General features: G+C 44.1%; 1 protein-coding gene across 1 annotated transcript; it reads right to left on the bottom strand.

The window, feature by feature from the left end:
• Positions 1–1,728: 1,728 nt before the first annotated feature.
• On the bottom strand, positions 1,729–5,833 carry CCDC185 (coiled-coil domain containing 185). The gene has a single exon (XM_075595531.1). The coding sequence runs from the start codon at positions 5,609–5,611 to the stop codon at positions 3,908–3,910; it is 1,704 nt and encodes a 567-aa protein (XP_075451646.1). The 5' UTR covers positions 5,612–5,833; the 3' UTR covers positions 1,729–3,907.
• Positions 5,834–20,613: the final 14,780 nt, after the last annotated feature.

The raw sequence follows: 20,613 nt of genomic DNA on the forward strand, positions 1-20,613 counted from the left end.
GAAAAACAAGACGGTATTTTATGACTTGGCTACTACAGTACGTCATGGGGAACATGGAGTGCCTGGCCCCATCACGTAGCTGTGTCTTAGGGCAGCCAAAGGGTTATGTAGTACGCATTCCTATGACATCACACAGAAAATATATAGTAAAATATGGAGGGACACATTTGTTTTACACACTAGGCAGGAGTTGGCAACTCCAGTCCTAAAGGGCCACCAACTGGTCAGGTTTTCAGGATATCCATGCTTCAGCACAGGTGGCTCAATTATTATGATTGCACTACCTGTGCTGAAGCAGGGATATTCTGAAAACCTGACCTGTTGGTGGACCTTGAGGACTGCAGTTTTCCACTCTGAAATAGGGACTTTGTAAAATGTTACTGTTGTCTAAAAGTAACTTTTGTTTTTTTTGCACTAAATATTCTGAGCTATTTTGATTGATTCATAAAGCTTCTTTACCAGAGTAAACATTAAAAAAATTCTTCTATAAAAAAATATATGTATTTTTTTAAATGTACAAGTAAAATATTTGCGAAATGAACACTATGGGGGTAATTTACTCAAGTCTCCCGGCTACGGCAAAACCAATGCACCGGATTTATCAATGGAAAAACTCCAAGGGGTTGTGAATGGCAGATAACGCCAGATCGGGTGCGTTATCCTGAAATGGATCATAGCCTTCAAAGGGTATTTATTTTGTTTCGGATGCGTATCGAGGTGTTTTTTTTCACTGGTTTTGCTCCCGATTTTCGGCTGGTAGACTTTAGTAACTAACCCCCAATGTACACCTGGCATGTACAGTACCAAGACCCATTTCATTCATTGTTCTACAGTATGTGCACACTAGTGTTTAATCTTTATTAAAATTTTCAATTTTGGTTCTCCGATATTTCTCTGTTTTTCGAAGTAATACTAAATATTGAACAGAACACTGCAAACTATTATTTAAGTTATTTAAAAAGTGAAAAAAAATATATCTGCAAGTCTCAGCAACAAAGTTGTAACTCAAAGACCAATGATAGTGAACGAGTTGTATACGCTTCTATACACATCTACCATTATATATGTTTAAAAATAATCTAGTTGTAGATCAATCTTTCATTTACCATAATAAAACATGGAAATATAACAGGGTCCCAGACCCTCCTCCCCCAACCCCCCCAAAAAACGATTATCTTGTGTCCATACACTGTAATCCTACAGTAACTTTGGTGATGCTAATAATTATACTTTTAACACGTGCATATTTTCTTTACATTCCCACAAGCGCGCGTGCGCGTGTGTATATCGATGGCACTCAAAAAAACAAACGATATGTGGAGTAATACTTCGCTTCCAACAGAGTACACACGGTGGGGCCAGGATCACCACCCAGCTCCAGGAAATACAGACAAAATTGTGTCTGAAACATCGCCCATTTTATCTGTTTGTTCCTTTTGATGGAATACATTTTTTCTATAATCTAGCTAGTGCCGCGGACTGCGAGATAGTTATTATATATATATACGCAAATAAAACACTATAATCAGACAATGTACCATTAAATGCTGCCAATGTGTTAATACTATTCACAATAGTAATGGAAATATAGAAAGGAGAGAAAAAACACAGGCGCAAATAGTGATAAGTGAAAACTGTTGCAAAGTATCAGGGAAGAATTAATAGCAGTGTGCTGTATTAAAAAAAAAAATAATAATAAAAATATAAAAATAAAGCTGTTTTTTCCCCCCGAAAATTAAATTAGACCTACTGGCGCACTTAATGAAAATTAATTGGACCGCAAAGGGTTAATGAATACACAACTCTATATCTTCTTCCCTGTCCAATTTCTGGGTAGAAAGAGAGTGTCTGTTAAAGAAGCAATCAAAGCGGCACTTAAAATAAAATAAATATTTGTTTTAAATATGTGCAGCCTTTGATTACCTTTATTGAAAATGAATTACCTACAGTAAGCTGCTGATCGAAGCGTTCTCCGTGATCACTCAGCAAAGATCCTGCTTCTCAGGGTTCACTAAATAGCTGCCTTTCATTTTCAATCAATCCTTCAGTGTACAGTAACTCAGCAGCTACAATGTATTCTTATATTACTAAGGTAACATTATCTATTGTTACAGTTTACAGCTCAAACTGCTGGGAATATTGGCAACACATTATCACAAACAGCAAATATCTTGCACTGCTGGTGAGCTAAAACCTGCCAGAGAAATCAAAAGGATGTTCAGTATAGTAAACTCATTACAAATTGTATTAAGAGTTGAATTAAAAAAAAAAATGCAGTAAGTTTTATCTAATACTACAGAACTGATTTATTTAAAGAAAAAGAAAAACTTGTAGGATATTGCATTAATTGCTCCCTTTTAAAAGGTGCATTTCCACTTAAAACAAACAAAAATGTTTTGCTCTTTTAATAGGTGGGAAGCAAGCAGGGGATCTCAGAGCTGCGCCCCATTAATTTCAGCTTTGTGGACCCCTGCTTAGCATCTATAACTATAAAAAAAAAATAGGAATTTAGGATTACTGATTTAAAAATCAGTTGAATGTGTTAATGTGTCCCACATAATTGTAAAAAAATTAATGAAGTACTTTAAACAACCAGTTTCACCGATTTGTTTCTTGTAAAACAGAGTGTGCTAATGTATTCAATACTGTTTAATTCTAACTTTAGTCATTATTGTTCTTTCCCATTACCTATTTAAGTTGCAACCATTAACCAAACGAAGAAAGAAAAAAAGTCTGGATTACATTTTTGTTAACCTGTAGATACAGTAGAACGGTTTACAAACAAACCGTCTCATCACAGAAGAGGTTAGGTAAAAATGGTAAAAACACTGCAAAGCATTTGGTTACCACGGATACATTGAGGCCCACGGTCTTACTCAGAACTGTTATTCCGTAAGACCTTTTCCACCACTGCAAGCCGTCTTACGGCATTGAGCCGCTTGATAAATGAGCCCAAACGTTGAAAAATATCATTTACAAATACTGGTCTGATTTGTTTTAAAATTGGCACTCACCTACATTTATCTATTGAAAATGCCACTGTTATTAGTTTATTTTGGTTCTAAAAAGGGACCGACTATAAAATCTTGGCAACTGAAGGAAATACATAACAGACTAGGACAATAAAAATGTGTGACATTGAAATGCAGCATTTACAGCACTTCTGTGCTTTAACCACCAGAGGGCATAGCTGACTAAAAGTCATATGTATTGGTGCTAAGCAAAACCCTTTTGATTAGATTAAGCCTTAGCACAGCATATGGCCCCAATGGTTTAAATATTTAATACTTGCAATAAATTAACCTCCTAACTGCTGGAATGCCATGTAACAAGGACTGTGTTTCACTCCTCAAGTGATCACAATCCATAGTTTGCACTGGAAGGGAAAGACTTTGACAATGTGACATACTTATCAATCTTACTGGAGTATAACTCGTTAAAAGACACAGAGGACTCAAATTCTAACAGTTGTATCTCAATGTTAACACTAACATGGATTTTGTTTAATGCAATAATGTAGTGTTGTTTAAAAAAAACAAATTAAAAAAATGAGTATACATTTATTTTGGCAAAGAGGTCTTGGCAGCTTCTTTAACTGTTTATGTTTATGCCTCAATAGATATTAAAATGTCCTACAAATATTTGATTTTGTATTAGATGTGCACATTACTTTGTTTTAACGAGGGGCATTTTTGTGCAGTTACTACTGATTCCTGTGTGTTTGGTAAATCTAAATGTAGCACAGAAGCAAACTATTTTTTTTGGAATAAAAGTACATAATAAAAGCCCGTTTGCTAAAAAAATATTTTGCCTTTTTAGCAAACAGTGTCCACCTCAATAACAAAAATGCTGTCGCTGAACTTCATGGATAGAGTTTTACCAAGTAGGTCTAGTTTTATTTCACCCCTTAATATGTTCTCAAACTCACAGGGCATTTTTTTATCAGACTGGCATTCAGATGGGCCTGCAGGACCATTTGGTCAAATGATCTACATTTGGTCTGCTCTCTAACTTTTTCTCTCATCTGAAAAGAAGCCCTAGCTATTCGTCTGGATTCTTCAACTGTGGCTTCTTTGTCCTTAAGTAGCTGGTTGCTTTTCCGGTCCTTTATTCTGATCAGTTGCTCTACTTCTCTTCTGTGGTTGTTCTCCTCTTCCTTCACTTTTTGCTTTAAGCGTTGGTGGGCCTTCTCTTTAATGATGTTCAGTTCTCTAGTCCTTTCTGCCTTGACCTGAATGCTCTTCTCCAGAGAATCCCTTGCATGTTTGATCTTCTGATCAGTTATTTGAACTAGCATTTCTCTGTGCTTCCTCAGCTCTCTTTCACGGTTCTCAGCCCTGATCTTGGCCATAAGTATCTGGTCCTCCTCTTTGGCAGCCTTATCTTTCAGCTCCTTGTTCCTTTCTTCAATCACCTGCTCATACAGTTCCTGGGACTTCTGCTGCTTGTGACGGATGGACATCCTCATAAATAGCTCCTCTTCTTTTGCCTGGCTATCCACCTGCTGTTTCAAACGGGAGTGCCTGAGCTTCTCGTGTTGGTTTTTCACCTGGATGTTCTTCTTGTTTTGCACCTCTTTCATCAGTCGGGCCTTCATTGCTTGCAGCATCCTTTCTTCAAGCTGGTGATTGTCCATCTCTCTGGCCGCCTTGTCCGTAGCCGCTTTCTCCTGCGACAGCTCCTCTTGCCAACGTTTCTTACTCTCCACTTCGTCCCTGGCTCTTCGAAGCCCTTCTTTCAGCCGGATCTTCTGCTCCATGGACAGCCTCTTCCACTTCTGTTGGACCATCTCCATCTCCTTGGCTGCATCCTGCCACTCCTCCTTGCAGCTCACAGGTCCCCACTTGCCCGCGCTCACCTGCTCCGTGCTCTTCGACACATCCGCCCAGGCTCGTTTAGCCAGCGTCGCCCTGTAGCTCTTCTCCGTGCTCGCCAGCCCCTCCCAGGCTTGCCCCGCCTGCCGCCTCCTGCCCTTCGCCGCCTCCTCTTCTCGGTGCTTGGCCAGCATCAGCGCGGCGATCTTCTTGTCTTTCTCGGGCACCGACACCCGAGCCGCCCTCTGCCCCCGCCTGGCCGACTGCTTCACTTCGCCCTCCGGGTGGCGGCTCAGGTCTTCCAGGCTCCGGCTCTTCCCCGGCGCCCTACCCCCTCTGCGGTTGGACCCCCACCCTTGGTTGGTGACCTCTGAGGGGCCCCACTGGTCTGGGGATGGGGTAGGGGCCGGGGGGCAGCCTGTCCTTTGCAGCACCACCCCTTCCCCGGTGCTGCCCAGCCAGGCTGGTGACTTCTCCTTGTCCCTCGCCCTCCAGTCCTTGCTCTCGGTCTCCAGCAGCAGCCGCCGCCTCTCCTCCCTGCACAGCAGCAGCCTCCGCCGCCTCTCCCTCTCGTTGGCCTCATACATGTCACTCACCAGCCGCATGGAGGCCCCGCGGTGCTCCTCCGCGAACTCATCGGGGGGCTTGTGCAGGAGCTCCACGGGCCTCACCCCGAGGCGGGCGCAGGCGGCCAGGGAGCGGGGGCTGGTCAGCACGTAGCGGCTGCCCCGGCCTTCTTCTTCTTCCAGGTTGTAGAGGTCCAGGTGGCGCATGGGTGAGCGAGGCCCGTCCCCCATCCCGGTTCAGCTGGTTGTGGGTGGCGGTCTGTTGGACGCTTCTCTCGGTTGCCCGGGGAGATGAGGCAAGGAAGGGAGGCGGGGGGGACTTGACTCATCCCTGGCCTACCGGTACTTAATGCGCGGGGCGGGGGCGCCATCTAGCGACGCGGAGGCCATTCTGACCGCGGCAGCTGCGTCACAAATACGCTGAGGGCTGATATTCTCGTCTGTGTGGAGGCAGCAAACCTAGTACGCATGCGCACGGGGAAGCTCATGCGTGTTGTTTTTTTTATTCCATGCTGGCAGCTGCCCCTGTCAGAACGTTGCCTGGCGTGTGTTGTGACGTCACAACAGTGCATGAGTGAGTGACACAGTGAGTGAGTGACGGTGTGTCTGTGTCCACATTTGACAGGTGTTTGCAACAACAATATATGTGTGCAATAAAATGAGAATCTGGCTTTTTTTTTGAGTTGCAAGGGGATGTAAAAGATTAAAAAGACATGAGTTCCTCTTGCCCTTTGAAGAAGTGCAGAAATCCCTGCCTAAAATATAACTCGTCTGTTAATTAAACCCGTTGAGTGCTGGAGGAGCTGTGACTGGAGTGTGGGGTGGGGTGTTGATCACTGATGATGGAAGGGTAGGAGAATAAATCCCTTTCCATTCCTCATCAGTGTAGATCTCCCCTAGGAAAAAAAAATAAAAAAAATATATACACACGCACGCACGCACGCACGCACGCACACACTGTTCAACAAACCTATACATTTGCTCGCCCCGGGCGAGTGGATTTAACATCGTGGCGAGCTCCTATTGGCCCAAGTAGCACACGTGTGGTACTAGGTGGCGAGTAGATTTTTTTGTTCGGCGAGTAGATTTTTTGGTGATTTGTCGACCACTGTATATATATATATTTTAAAGTAGCTACTTTGGAGAGTGCCAGAACCCGTGACGTAGTGGCTATGTCTTGGGGAACGCAAAGGGTTAACCTAAGTCAGGTTATACAATGGAACAATTATTCGGAATCCCCAGCTGTAATTAACGCCCATTTAAAGCATACGTGATATGCCATTTTACATCCTTTGGCCCCCTACGTTGTGAAGGGAAGCTTTCTGCCTTGTGCTGCAAGGAATTTGATGCCTATTCATTTAAATGGCGCGGATCTCCTCTCCAGCACTGAGAAAGCTTATCTCCTCTCCAACACAGCCTCACAATATATAGAATCGGCACCAAAACGCTATATGTGCCTTTCTCACTGAATTACAGGCAGGGGCAAAGCCCCGATTAAAACATAAGTCAGGGCTTCCTTGCTAGGACACTATTCGGTCCCTTTAAGAGCCAAAGGTGTGATAACATAGAAGTCAATTTTCCATACAGACCAGCGTAAAGTACATTAACCCTTTGAGAGCCGGAGGAGCCGCTGCACCAGACAAGTATGGCCGTACGCACAGCGCGGTAACGTGACCTTGCTAGCCTCTAACCCGGAAACGGAAGAGGAGTCCTCTGCCGTTTCCCTTCACATGGCATCCTGCGCTCATGGGAACGCAGGACGGGATATAAGCTGAATAAAATGCCCTCCTTGGACATGATGTATCTGCCAAGTCATAAGACCCCTGGAATGTCACATCCCCGTGACGCAGTGACTATGTTTTGGGAAACCCAAAGGGTTAAGAGGCAATATTTTAAAAAGGATCTAATCTGCCTTTAACATACGTTTGAGTAGCATTCAAGGATCTCTGGGCATTTGAAATGCAATAAGAGGTAGTACTCCGTTTGTATTTATGAACCGTTAAAGTGGTCCTGGTCACCATTTTGTCGAGCATACAGTATTCTTTCATATTTACGTTAACATATCCCATGTTCCTCTTTCAGGGGATGGGTGTTATTTTTAAAATACGATGCTTTGTTCAGGAGATATGAGCAGTTGAAATATTAAGTGTCCGGCGGGTCAAAATGGAGGTCCCCCCCAGAGCCCAGCCCATGTACCAGACGTTACCACAATAAATTGCATTAGCGTTGGCACAGGCACGTTATTTAACAGTGGCACTATTGGAAACAATGGTTGAGAACACATACATTACTTAATGCGTCTTTTGGTGTTATTTCGTGATAATCTATGCTGCATTACACTCATATACTCCGGCGGGGTGTGGCGAATGGTGCTTTTAATTACTGTTCCTTAAAGTCAACTTAATATTATGATATTATTTGAAGACGGCTCAATTCTCCAGTATTTGTGTGTTTAGTACTTGCCCTACTCAAAAAGGGGTAGTCGTGCACTCAATTTACATAATCAGATTTCCTCTTGGCAAAGGGTGGTATCCCGCCACGTTGAAGATTTCTCAGGTGTCGGCCCTTTTGCACTTATATTATGCTGTTATTTTTGTGTTATAATATTGGGATTTTGGCACTTTTTGACTTGTAAATTGCTGATATATATATATATATATTTATATATATATATATATCAAATGGAAATACAACTGTATGCTCATTTGCATGTCTTAGGCAGGTCTGCAACCCCGCCTTTCACCATTATCACCCAGCACACAGCACTTCCAATTCTGGGAAATGACATGCAAATGAGCACACAGTGCCACTTTTTGCTTCAAAAACCATTTTTAATATGGTTCCCTATAGGCTTAAACTTGCTGCATGGTCACAGCTTTAAGCACAGCCAGGGTTAAGATGCATAGCCAGAAAACCCACCCACAGACAGCCGTTTCGACCTTATATATATATATATATATATATATAAACTACAGGGCTGAGTGCAGACTCGCTCTCTTGCTGAGTTTTTCCTGTACCATTTTGCTCCCTGTAGTTATTCTAAACGCGTTTTCTCCACTCCATGCACAATGCTTATTTACTCCGTATCATCCCTACAATTACTGTTTTACTATTGAGTTCAGAAACGATACGTTGAGTTTCATAAAATGTGTTTTTTTTATATATATATAATTTTCTTTTAAAATCTGTCTTTATTGAATTTTTAAAAATATTTTTCCATATGCAAAAAAAAATATCTATGTGTTTTTCGGTGTAGAATAATATATAATAATAAAAATAAAAACAATAAAAAATAGCAAAAACAACAGTTTATCTTTTTTTCATTTTTGGGGATCTGTGTGCTGGGGGCAGTTTGATCTATGTGCAGGTGGCTGGGGGTCTGAGGGCAGGGAGATCTGTGTGCTGGGGAGTAGGGAGATCTGTGTGCTGGGGGTAGGGAGATCTGTCGGGATCCAGCAATTTATCTGTACGTAAAAAGTTTACAAAAACAGTCTTTTCACATGAAGACATTAGGTAAGAATGGTAAAAACAACCCAAAACATTTATATTTTTAACAGACAACGGCTGGGAGTCAGCTCAGCGCGATCTGCTGCGCCATAACACCCAAATCGGCGATATTTGCCATTGACGGGTATCGCTGATTCGATCAATATAGCGCGGATCGCCCTTTGATGACTTGGCCAATGTTAATTTTACACACGGTTAATAGTGGCCGCAGTCTCTTTAAGAAAGGGAATATCGTAGCTGTGAGATTTTACTACCACAACTATTCCTTTGATGTAGCAAAGATCCAGGAACTTGGGGGACGGTGTGTACTAACATGAACTTTTATTTTTATTTATTTTTGCCTCAAAATTGTAGAGCTAAAAAGTACAAACCTTAATCAAATTTGCATTGTATGTGTTCTGTCTCCAGTCTGTTCCAGCACTTCCTGGTTTCTGCTGTTGCTGACTGGTTCCTTGGCAACCCCTCTTCTCTTCTTTCTGAGTTAGGCTGCTCTTCCTCTCCTTGCCTTTTGGTGCAGTCCTACCTCCTATTTCCCCTCTGATTGTGTCATGTCCGGCCCTTTTCGGAGTGTGACTCCCTGCAGCTATGTTCTTCTACTGTTTCCCTGTGTGAAGCCTTTGTTTTTTTTTTACCTATTCCTATTAAATGTTCCAAACCCCCTTACTGTGTATGTCCCCTGTACTTTATCACCCTTTTATTTCTGTTTTGTTCCTCGCAATAAAGAACTCCGAGAATTTAAGTCTCCCTTGCATGGAATAGGGATTGAGTTGAGCTGTCTGCCTTACTCACTAACCACAGTGTGCATGAGTCAGAACAGTATGTATTAAGTAGAAATAGCCTTGTATGGCTAGTTGCGATAGTGCAGAGTAAACGAGTACTTTAGCAATAGGCAATAGCTTTTTTTATTTGAACTAACAATAGATATTATAAGACAAGCTTTCGAGAGTTCTCTCTTCCTCAGGTCAAGCAGTTCTGACTTACAAAATACTTGTGTTAAACTCCTGGAATCGCTGTAAATCAGTATTGCTTGACATGAGAAAGAGAGGAGAACTCACTAAAGCTTGTCTTACAATATAAATTGTTAGTCCAAATAGAAAAGGTAAGACAAGCTTACGTGAGTTCTCCTCTTTTTCTCAGGTCAAGCAATACTGATTTACAGCGATTCCAGGAGTTTAACACAGATATTTAGGAAGTCAGAACTGCTTGACCTGAGGAAGAGAGAACTCTCGAAAGCTTGTCTTATAATATCAATTGTTCAAATAAAAAAAGTTATCGCCTATTGCTGAAGTACTCGTGGTATTTATGAAAGCCAACAACCTTTTTACATACAGTATTACGCATAATTTGTCTTGTGACGCATTGCATCATGTTGAATACCTGACTGATATAATTTAAATGACATTAAAACAGAATGTATTTTCTTTACTAGCATTAGTAAATGAAAACAAAAAGAAAACAACGCACAACCGATCATAGAGTAACATGTAAATATATTAAAAGCAGAAGGAAGGTAAGTATTGCACATACTGTAAGAGGGCATGTGTAAAACAGCTGATCAGAATTAGAATGATGGGGTTTGCTGTTCTTTAGCCAGTACACAGTCAGCCGGGGTTGAGGAAATGTCTGTATGATGTCCTTTATATTAGCAGCAGGTACCTTCTGCTAATACAAAGGATATCATACCAGACATTTCATCAACCCCGGCTGATTGTGGCTCAGTGTCGAAGACTGAGCCACCTGTGCTGAAGCAGGGATATCCTGACCTGGTGGTAGTCCTTGATGACTGGAGTTGGTCACCGCTGATATGGAGCCATAATTTTTGAAGCGCTGCAGATGGAGAATGGTGCTTACCTTCTACTAAACAGTTGTTCTTGTTTAGGACTTTCCCCCTAAATTCACACTATTTATTAACGTGTGTCACACTTGAGTTTTATTCACTTAAAAGTAGTTTTCCGAGGTTAACAGTTTTAAACACAATCGCATTACATTTATTGTGAATATTCCCCGGCATTGTGGATGGATTGAAGTTGGGACAGGTGACAAAGGGAACACCAACTAGGAGAATGTTGCAATAGTCATAATCGGGACAGAGTAAGTGAGTGAATTAGGATATTAGTTCTTTCATGAGTGAGAAAAGGGCATATCCTCGTAATATTTTGGAGGTGAAGGCGACAGGACTTAGGAATGTGAGGAATGAAGAAGAAGAAGGCGGAGTCGAGGATGACCCCTTGGCAGCAAGTTTGGTGTGTTTGAGATTGTGGTGTTATTGACAGTGAGGGAGAGTTTGGGTGTAGGGGTGACAGTATAAGGGGGATATAATATTACTTCTGATTTGGACGTGTTAAGCTTCAGGTAACGGTGAGACAAACAGGAGGTGATTGCAGAGAGACAGGTGGAGACACGGTACAAGAGAGAGGGGGAGATGTCAGGGGTGGAGAGGTAAATTTGGGCGTCATCAGCATAGAGATAATACTGAAAGCCAAAAGATTGTATTAGTTCACCAAGAAAAGAGGTATAGTCAGAAGAGCAGAGGGCCAAGGACAGAGCCCTGTGGGACCCTGACAGAGAGGGAATGAAGAGGAGGAGGCACCAGAGAAGGAAACACCAAGTGGGAGGTTGGATAGGTAGGACTTGAACCAGGAGAGAGCGGAGTCACAGAGGCCAATGGAGTGTAAAGTGTGCAGGAGAAGGGGGTGATCGACAGTCTGGGAAGCAGCAGAGAGACCCAGGAGAATTAATAGGCAGAAATTACATTTAGACTTAGCTGAGGGTAGGTTGTTGGACACTTTTGTTAGTGTTGTCTTGGAGTATAGAGCACGGGAATCAGATTGCAAAGTGTCATGCAGAGAGTTGGAGGAGAGAAAGTGAGTCCTGCGTTTGTATACAAGCTTCTCAACTAGCTTGGGGGTGAAGGGCAGAAGAGAAATAGGATGGTAGTTGGACAGAGAGCCTGGATCAAAAGAGGATTCTCCTAATGTGTTTAGGGAATGCATCAAGGTAGGTTGTTTTCCACCTACCGAAAATTATTCTCCTCTTCTTTGCCTCCAATCGTGAATGATTTTTTTGGGGGGTGGAGTTGTTAAAAAAAAAAAAAACAATGGTGGTATTTGTCCCAATCAGATGTATATGACAGTATTTTCAGAATTGCTAATTTACCCAAGGTTGGAGACCTTGAATGGGAGGAAGGAAGTTGCAGTGTGCTCCAGGATGGACAGTTGGGGTTGACGGGTAAGTTTGGTGTTATCCAGTAGTTTATATGTGTTAAATAGCAGATACTTAGCAAGACATAAAAGGGGGTGTCTGTAGGCTCCAGATCCGTAAGCCGTCAGTCTGTCTTATGGAATTGATGTACAGGTGGTTCTCGGTATCCGACGGTCCGCTTTCCGTCGAACGCCTTATCCAATGCTGCATAATACAGTCCGATGGATGCATTAACCAACGTCGGAACCGCTTATCCACCGCGGATTAACATGAACCCGCAATGTGACGTCCGATATCCAATGGCGGTTTGCGGGACGAATTCTGTTGGATAAGTGAAGACTGGCTGTATATAAAGAAAGGCTACTGCCATTATCTTTAGCCTATGCCCGGAGCGGGAGTATTTGGGGTACATGAAAACTGAAAACAGCAAAACTTTCCAGCAACACCGTTCAAACCACAGTGCAGCAATGCTATAAAGCTCTCCAACATGCTGTATGTAGCCACCATCCTTTCATAAGCGTGAACAAACTAAATGATAAAGGATTATGTACTAAACTCCTTTTTGCAATAGTTTTATCTATGTTTGTAAATAAGAAATGAGTGTGATTTCCCTGAGACTGCCAGTAACTTCTTTGGTACAGTATGTTTACATGCCCACCTCACATGGCCATTAGCTATAACATGTCCCTTTCAAGGGGGGGGTGGAGGGGAGGTTAAGGGGGGGTTGGAGGGGAGGTGAAGTGCAGGGGGGGTGGAGGGAGGGGAGGTGGAGGGGAAGTGGAGTGAGGGGTGGGTGAGGGGAGGTGAAGGCCGCTCACTCACCCGTCCGTCCGTTCCCTCACCCGTCCGGCAGCTCCCACGTGGATCTGAGGTGGGAGGCAGCGTGTTGTGGCCGCTCCCCCGCTGTGTCCCTGGCGCGCGCTCGCTCACTCCGCTCCCCCGCTGACTGTAGCGGCGCCGGGGGTGGTGGAGGGGAAGTGAGTGAGGGAAGGTGAAGGGGGGTGAGGGGAGGTGAAGGCCGCTCCCTCACCCGTCCGGCAGCTCCCTCACCCGTCCGGCAGCTCCCTCACCCGTCCGGCAGCTCCCTCACCCGTCCGGCAGCTCCCACATGGAGGGGGGGGTGAAAGTGCGGGAAACAGGGAGAGGCGGAGGAAGAGGCGGAGCCTCCGGGACCGGTGGGGAAGAGAGCGGTAGATGTGCTGCTAACACTGTGAGCCCCGCTAATGTATGTAACACCGTGTGTGTGGGGGGGTTGTGTGTGTGTATAGTGATGTGTGTGTGTGTGTGTATAGTGATGTGTGTGTGTGTGTGTGTATAGTGATGTGTGTGTGTGTGTATAGTGATGTGTGTGTGTGTGTGTGTGTGTGTGTGTGTGTGTGTATAGTGATGTGTGTGTGTGTGTGTATAGTGATGTGTGTGTGTGTATAGTGATGTGTGTGTATAGTGATGTGTGTGTGTGTGTGTATAGTGATGTGTGTGTGTGTATAGTGATGTGTGTGTGTGTGTATAGTGATGTGTGTGTGTGTATAGTGATGTGTGTGTGTATAGTGATGTGTGTGTGTGTGTGTGTATAGTGGTGTGTGTGTGTGTGTGTGTATAGTGATGTGTGTGTGTGCCCTTCACTCCGCCTCAGGCCAATGAGAGGTGTGCGGGGGCGGGCGGCCCAAGGGAGCAATCTCATTGGCCTGGCCCAAGGTCCAATGAGATTGCCGCTAGGGACACGGGGAGGGGCACAGGGAGACACATACAGACCCGGACACATAGAACACTTTCAGAAATATATAGAAGATTACACATCTATTTGCATTACATTTTCTATTATATGAATATTAACAACACGAACACGTATTACTCTCATTCACTTTGCATACTGTGAAAAATCATATTTATGTTACCAATTTTTTTTTATTATTAGCAAGTCGCATGATGGACAAGCTATATTTAAGTCACGCTTTTGCCTCCTAACAATAAGTGGTATAATGCCATGAGATGCACCTGGGAACGTATTTAGCGAGCAGTCTTCTGCAGCAGAATTACTGATATCGCCTGGAAACACCGTAGTGACAACCAAATCAGTACTTTTAATGGAAAAAATAAAGTATGATGAATATGTTTTAATTCATACCCAGATTTAAAGGCGCAATTTCCAGCAAATCTGCTATTATTTTTTTTAGATAACACTGAAATTGATGTCTTCTGCCAGCATTCAAGTAGCTCATTGATTGATGAAAGCAGCATTTAATTGTAGAGACAAATGAAGCAACAGTACTTGCGCTGTCTCTTATGAACTGTGGCATTTCCACCAAAACAAAGAAAGAAAATGCCAAAATGCAGAATGAAAAATAAAGAGAAAGATAGATGATTGCTAGTGAAAAAGGTCGCTGTGCCCTGTCTGTATAAGTGTGTCACTCGGAATCAGTTTGCTATGTATCTATTACTATATGCAAGTGTATGTAGACAAAACTGTATGCATGTACAATATATATATGTACGAGTTTATGTACATATGTATGCATGAGTAAATGCATGTCTAAGCCTGCTATTGTAACTGGAATGCAAGCACTGATAGCTCGCTAGTCCGTTATGACACTGTAATCGCCCAATACAATCTTTTCCCCCCCACGGGGCTTTTCATACCACAATCTCTAGCTGAATAGATATCGTTAGATAGATAGAAATAAGGGATACTCTGTGTTACTGTGCACTTGACAGCACAAGCCACTGAGAGATTATTCTCTTACATGCAAACAAAATAGGAAATAATAGTTTTGTAACCATAGATACCGTAACTATATCTTGTAATGACATACGCATCACCCCCATTACTTCAGTGGGTAGAAATAACTGCCTTTCTAAACAAAAATGAAACATGACCAGAAGCATACACTGTCTAAACAGCAGCACGGTGATGGAAGAAATCAGAGCAAAGAAGTGCGTATATATACTTATACTTTAGCTATATAAACAAAACCGGTGTATGTATCTCAACTCTATAAAGGTTAAGAACGACATTATGTGTATTATTGATTATTTTGTCAGTCCCAAATTAATGATTGTCCTGCTTTACAAGTGCCATCCCTGCGTATATATTGTTGATTTTATATTCCGATAAACATTTGTAAGCACCGAAAGTTTGACATTTTTATACGTAGGATCAAGGTTCAAATTTAATGGATATATTTTCCAAATAAATAAAATTTTAAAAAAATACTAAATAATAAACCGCTGAATAATATTTGCAAATACTTTGTTGTCCTGTGTTTTTCCCCACTGTGTACTTCTAGGAGCACTGTGTTGTCAACATCAATAAAAAGGCTTTTTGACTTTGCAAACAAATGCTTTTTATACAACTTACCAATGTACAGGCTTGTGACTTCCTTCAAAAGACGTAATTACTCTTCATATAAAATATTGGCTTATTCCAGCATTATAAAATGATGAATATCTGTAAGTTGCTGCAGTGGAATATGGTTACTAAATTGGGCAGCACCCAATTACAGTTCTAGTGCAAACAATACTTGTTCTCATTCCTTTTTTTTATTATATGTGATCAGTAAATGTAATGAGGAAATGAATACTTGGTGCTAAAACTATAAAAGAGGATGCAGGTCAGAGGCAAAAGCTATTATTAAAGAATAAACAGCACACGTATAATTCAATAAATAAAGTATTTTTTTGAAATTCATAATTGCAACATGTAATTAAACATATTTCAATACACTGGTGTTGGTCGCATTACACAAATGTGTTGATTTTTCTTCAGTAAAAACAATGATCCTGTTTCAGTCGTACAGCGCTTCTCTCTCACTTCTGTTCTGCCACTTTAGCTGCTCAGGAAGGCACTTGAGTGCCAGTGGGGAGTGCAGTGGCTTCTACAAGCCTGCCAACATTTGGCACAAAGATACTGTAGGTACCACTGTAGTTCCTGTACTGTGCTGGATGGAGGGACTTCAAAGTAGTTTCAACCGAAGTCTCCTAACAGCCCATGCAGCTGACCACTCACAAAAACTTTCATGTATAATATCTACAGGACCCAACAAACTGCAGTGTCTCTGCTAAATAGTACAGTTGGAGGGTGTGCACCTAAAACAGGGGTGGGGAACTCCAGTCCTCAAGGGCCACCAACAGGTCAGGTTTTAAGGATATCCCTGCTTCACAAAGGTAGCTCAGTCATTGACTTACCTGTTGGTGGCCATTAAGGACTGGAGTTGCCCATCCATAATGGGTTAATGATGACACACATTTTCCAGATGTAGATCATTATTGTTGGGTAACACGTTGGTAATAAAAGAAAAAGCTTAAAATATATGTGTGTGTGTGTATCTATATATATATACAGTGTTCGACAAACCTATACATTTGCTCGCCCTGGGCGAGTGGATTTAACATCGTGGCGAGCTCCTATTGGCCCAAGCAGCACACGTTTGGTACTAGGTGGCGAGTAGATTTTTTTGTGTGGTGAGTAGATTTTTTGGTGATTTGTCGACCACTGTATATATATATATATATATATATATATATATATATATATATATATATATATATATATAAGCCCGTGTCCATAGTAATAGCGACGGTGTGAGCGATGTCCGCGCCAGAAAAAAATGGCGGACGCCCATAGCGTGCATGAGAGCGACGGGGCGACCGATACTTTGCGAGACACATGTTTGTAATTTTGACGTGCGACGGCCGGGTCATGTGCACGGTTCAGCTAATGAGGGCAATCTGCTCACGTCACAGGCACCCTGTGGCACGCCCCTGGTCGCGCAATCCTACTGGCCACGGATCGCTTCTAGTACAGGCGCACGTGACATCATGCGCTCAGTCACGCGCCTGTACTAGATCCAAAGGCCTAAGGAATCCGCTTTGAAAATGAATCTACTTTTTTTTCTCTATTTGTGTTACACTGACCTATTATAAATACCAATTATTATACATCTATAATTTGTACTATGAATATACTCCGATAATGGTGGGTACTGCAAGTAAAGACATTTTCCCACTGGTTCAAAAGGACAGAGCTGTGCTGGTTTCCTACATTAAAGCACTAAATGTTATGATACAAAATATATAATAACCCTGTTTATTCATGGGATATTGATGTATTTATTTATTGTCAGAGTATGAATGGAACACTGACCAGGACATTACCAGGGGTGCATATTGGTGGTGGCTCCTTGCACATCCATGCAGCCTCCCTGCCGATGCTCCTCCAGAGCGCACTGACGTGAGATGGGAAGGTGCGCACTCGCTTTCCTCTCGGGAAGGGGGGGGGGGGAGAGAAATACCATAAAGCCGGTGAGTGTGCGCACGCCTGACAGGTGAGCCGCTCGAGCTGTCTGCAGTCCTCCTTACATACTGGAGTATAGGGGAGCGGTCTCGCGAGCAGGCGCTCGCCATGCCCAGGGGGATCTGCAGGAGCCAGGTCTGCTGCAGGTAAAGCGCGTCTCACATTGAGAGGGGGGAAGGGGTGTGGCGGTATTATTATTTTAACCCTTTCTGCACTGGACAGTGCGTTCCCCTACAATTCCCACACCAAAATATATAAAATGAAATGAAATTAGAAAATAATAAAATGGAGGACTATTTTGACCGGCTGTGAACTGATTGGCCGGATGAACGACATTCTCAATAGATGAGAAAAGAGAGCCGGACAAACTAATATAAAACAAAAAACGGTGATCAGTGCAGTGAAAATAAAATTGAAAAGAACACTAAATTAGGATGTGGCGTATAAAATAATCCAAAGTGGGGGATACCGAGGAGAGTACCCCACCTGATGCCCACTGAGAGGCAAACACTGAAACCGTCCCAGTGGACTCGGCGTACATGTACTCTGAATAGAGTTCCCTCCCCCGGGGCCGCTCGGGCTAGTTTGCTAGTATTACCCACCTCCAGATGGTATCGGGGCGGGCGATAAGGGCGAGGTAGTGCACTGTATTGAGGACGAGAGTACAGCGCTTTCCTCAGCATGCCGCGGAAACAGGCCAGCGACATATCCCCCAACCTGCTGAGGTTGGGGATGAGAGGAGCCTGAGGGGGTTGCCGTGGCTTTGGTCCCACACAAAGTTCCGGAGAGCTGGGGGTGAAAGGTGGGCAGGGCTCTCCGGTCTGCAATATCCGCTCAATGAAGGTGCGCGAGTCGGGGGAAATTGCATCTTTAATCTCTTGGATCAGGACTTGGGCAGTAGGCAGACCCATACAGTGTACGAGCACCTCTGCCTCTACCCAGTCCCGTCACCCGTAGTCCAGGAGATCCCCAACTCTGGTCACTCGCGCCAGGATTAGTTGGTGGCGGATATAGGGTGAATCCAACATCCGAACCCCCACTGCTGGATTTAACAGAAGGGGCTCAGTGAGGAAATCAACCCCCACTGCCACCTTCCTTTTCCTAGTCAAGGAGATCTGGCTCCAGGCTGTTAGTAGATCCCGGTAGTATGCCGGCAGCACCAAGAGGTCTCTACTTAAACACTCAAGCTTGATAATAAACAGTTGCCGTCATATCCCATATTTTCCAGCTGGTGAAGGACACTGGTCGCCAGCTGGCACCAACCACTGCGGAGACGGATCTGCAATTAGGTATCTCTACAGGTATTGGAGGAGGAAAGTGTGTATTTGGGAGCGGACACACACAACTCCCTGTCCACCCTCTCCCAGAGGGAGGCACGCAACACCCGCAGAGACCCAATGCTACCCCATCCAGAGAAAGTCCAGCAACTTCCTATGGATATTGCTGACAAATTCAGGGGTTGGACCCATGGCTATCAGCCGGTGCCACAGCTGACTGGCCACCAGTTGGTTGATCACCAGAGTCCTTCCCCTGAGGGAAAGCATTTGACACATACGCCCACGACCCCAGATGACCGATGACTCGTTCTTCAAGATCACTGAAGTTTTCTGGGGCCGAGTTCACCGCAGTGAACATGTAGACTCCCAGATACTGGAGTATCGCTCCCCCACGAGACATTGCAAAATGTGGAAGGCAAGGAGTCTACCTGTAAGGGACCTACCAAATGGCCGGAGCACTTGGACCAGTTGATTCGAGCTGAAGAAGCCGCTGTGTAGACCTCCTAGCACGCTTGTGCCCACTCCATATCAACTAGGTCCTGGGCCACGAGGACCTTGATGAAATCAGGTCTTAGTGTCTCCCAGAAAAACTTGAAGAACTCCACAGTCAGTTCGTCTAGCCCCAGCGCTTTTTCGTGGGACATGAGATGGAGGGCTTCAGAGAGCTCGGCCAGAGTCAATGGTAACTCAAGTCGCTCCCTTCCACCCTCGCTGACAATGGAATGCCCCTCCAATAAGACCATGCATGAGTTCGGCTTGATGTTCTCCGGAGAGAAAAAAGGTCTAAGTAGAACCTTTGGGCTCTGTCTCGGATGCTCTCTGGATCAATCGGAGGGGAACAGACCTCTGCCAGCAAGCAGGTGATATGTTTACGGTTTCTCCTCTTTTTCTCCAGTGCATAGAAGAGGCACGACCTGCGACCATCTCCTGAAGGAACTGGATATGGGATTGCACGTACGCCACCGAGCCCTCTGATCTTCAAAGTCTCGGAGAGCGCACTTCCTCTCTATGTACGTACTCTGCAGGTTTTGGTCCATTGACACAGAGAGCAGCTCCACGAGATCGAGCACCTCCCCCCTAAGGGCCTTGATCTCAGCCTTGCGCTGTCTGCTAGCACCTTTGGCGTGCTTCTGACACACAAGGCTCACCCCACATCCCACCACTGCTCTAACATGGCAAAGTCCAATATTAAACCTCTCCAGGCCGTCCAAAACTCCCGGACCAACGTCCAAAACCTTTTCCTCCAACTACGTATTGTTAAAGTGCCAACGGGCGGCGAGGGAGCTGCTGGTAGCACCGCCATCACGGACGCACAATTGTGGTCCGAGAACGGCGCCAGCACAATGGCACTGGACTGGGCTCACGACAGACTGTGTTTGCATAGATACAGCCTGTCGATCTGGGACCAGGACATCCGTTCACTCACACACCCTAACATGGGTGAACTCAGTGGATATTGTTCTCACCAGACGTCTACCAAGGAGTTGCAGGCGATAGTCTCCCGCAGGGTCAGCGCAGAGTATGGGGTGTGGCTCTGAACCATTCCGGTCCAGAGCCTCGAGAGTGTGGTTGAAATCACCCCTGAGCTCTATGCACTCGTCTGCGTCGACTCTCTCCAGGTATTCAGACATTCTAACTGCATTCTCAAGGGTCCGGTGGCAGGATCATACACGTAAAAAAAAAATTGAACATGCAGTCCTCGGGCCGGACCCCGAGATGCAACAGACGGCCTGGAACAACAACTTTGGCAAGCAGTAGCACTGGCTGTAAGGACTCTGAGAACAGGGTCACCACCCCACTAGATGAAGCCGTGAGATGAAGCTTGCAGAAAACTCACAGAATACCCTCCCTTCTGTAAAAAGGAGAGTATCTGGACCCTGCGAAACCCGTCCCTACAGCCATTTACATTAAGCGTACCGATGCTCAAAGCCATTATTAATCGGGAGTTTATCTTGTGC

Source organism: Ascaphus truei, chromosome 4 (assembly GCF_040206685.1).
Source record: "Ascaphus truei isolate aAscTru1 chromosome 4, aAscTru1.hap1, whole genome shotgun sequence".
Taxonomy (NCBI): Eukaryota; Metazoa; Chordata; class Amphibia; order Anura; family Ascaphidae; genus Ascaphus; species Ascaphus truei.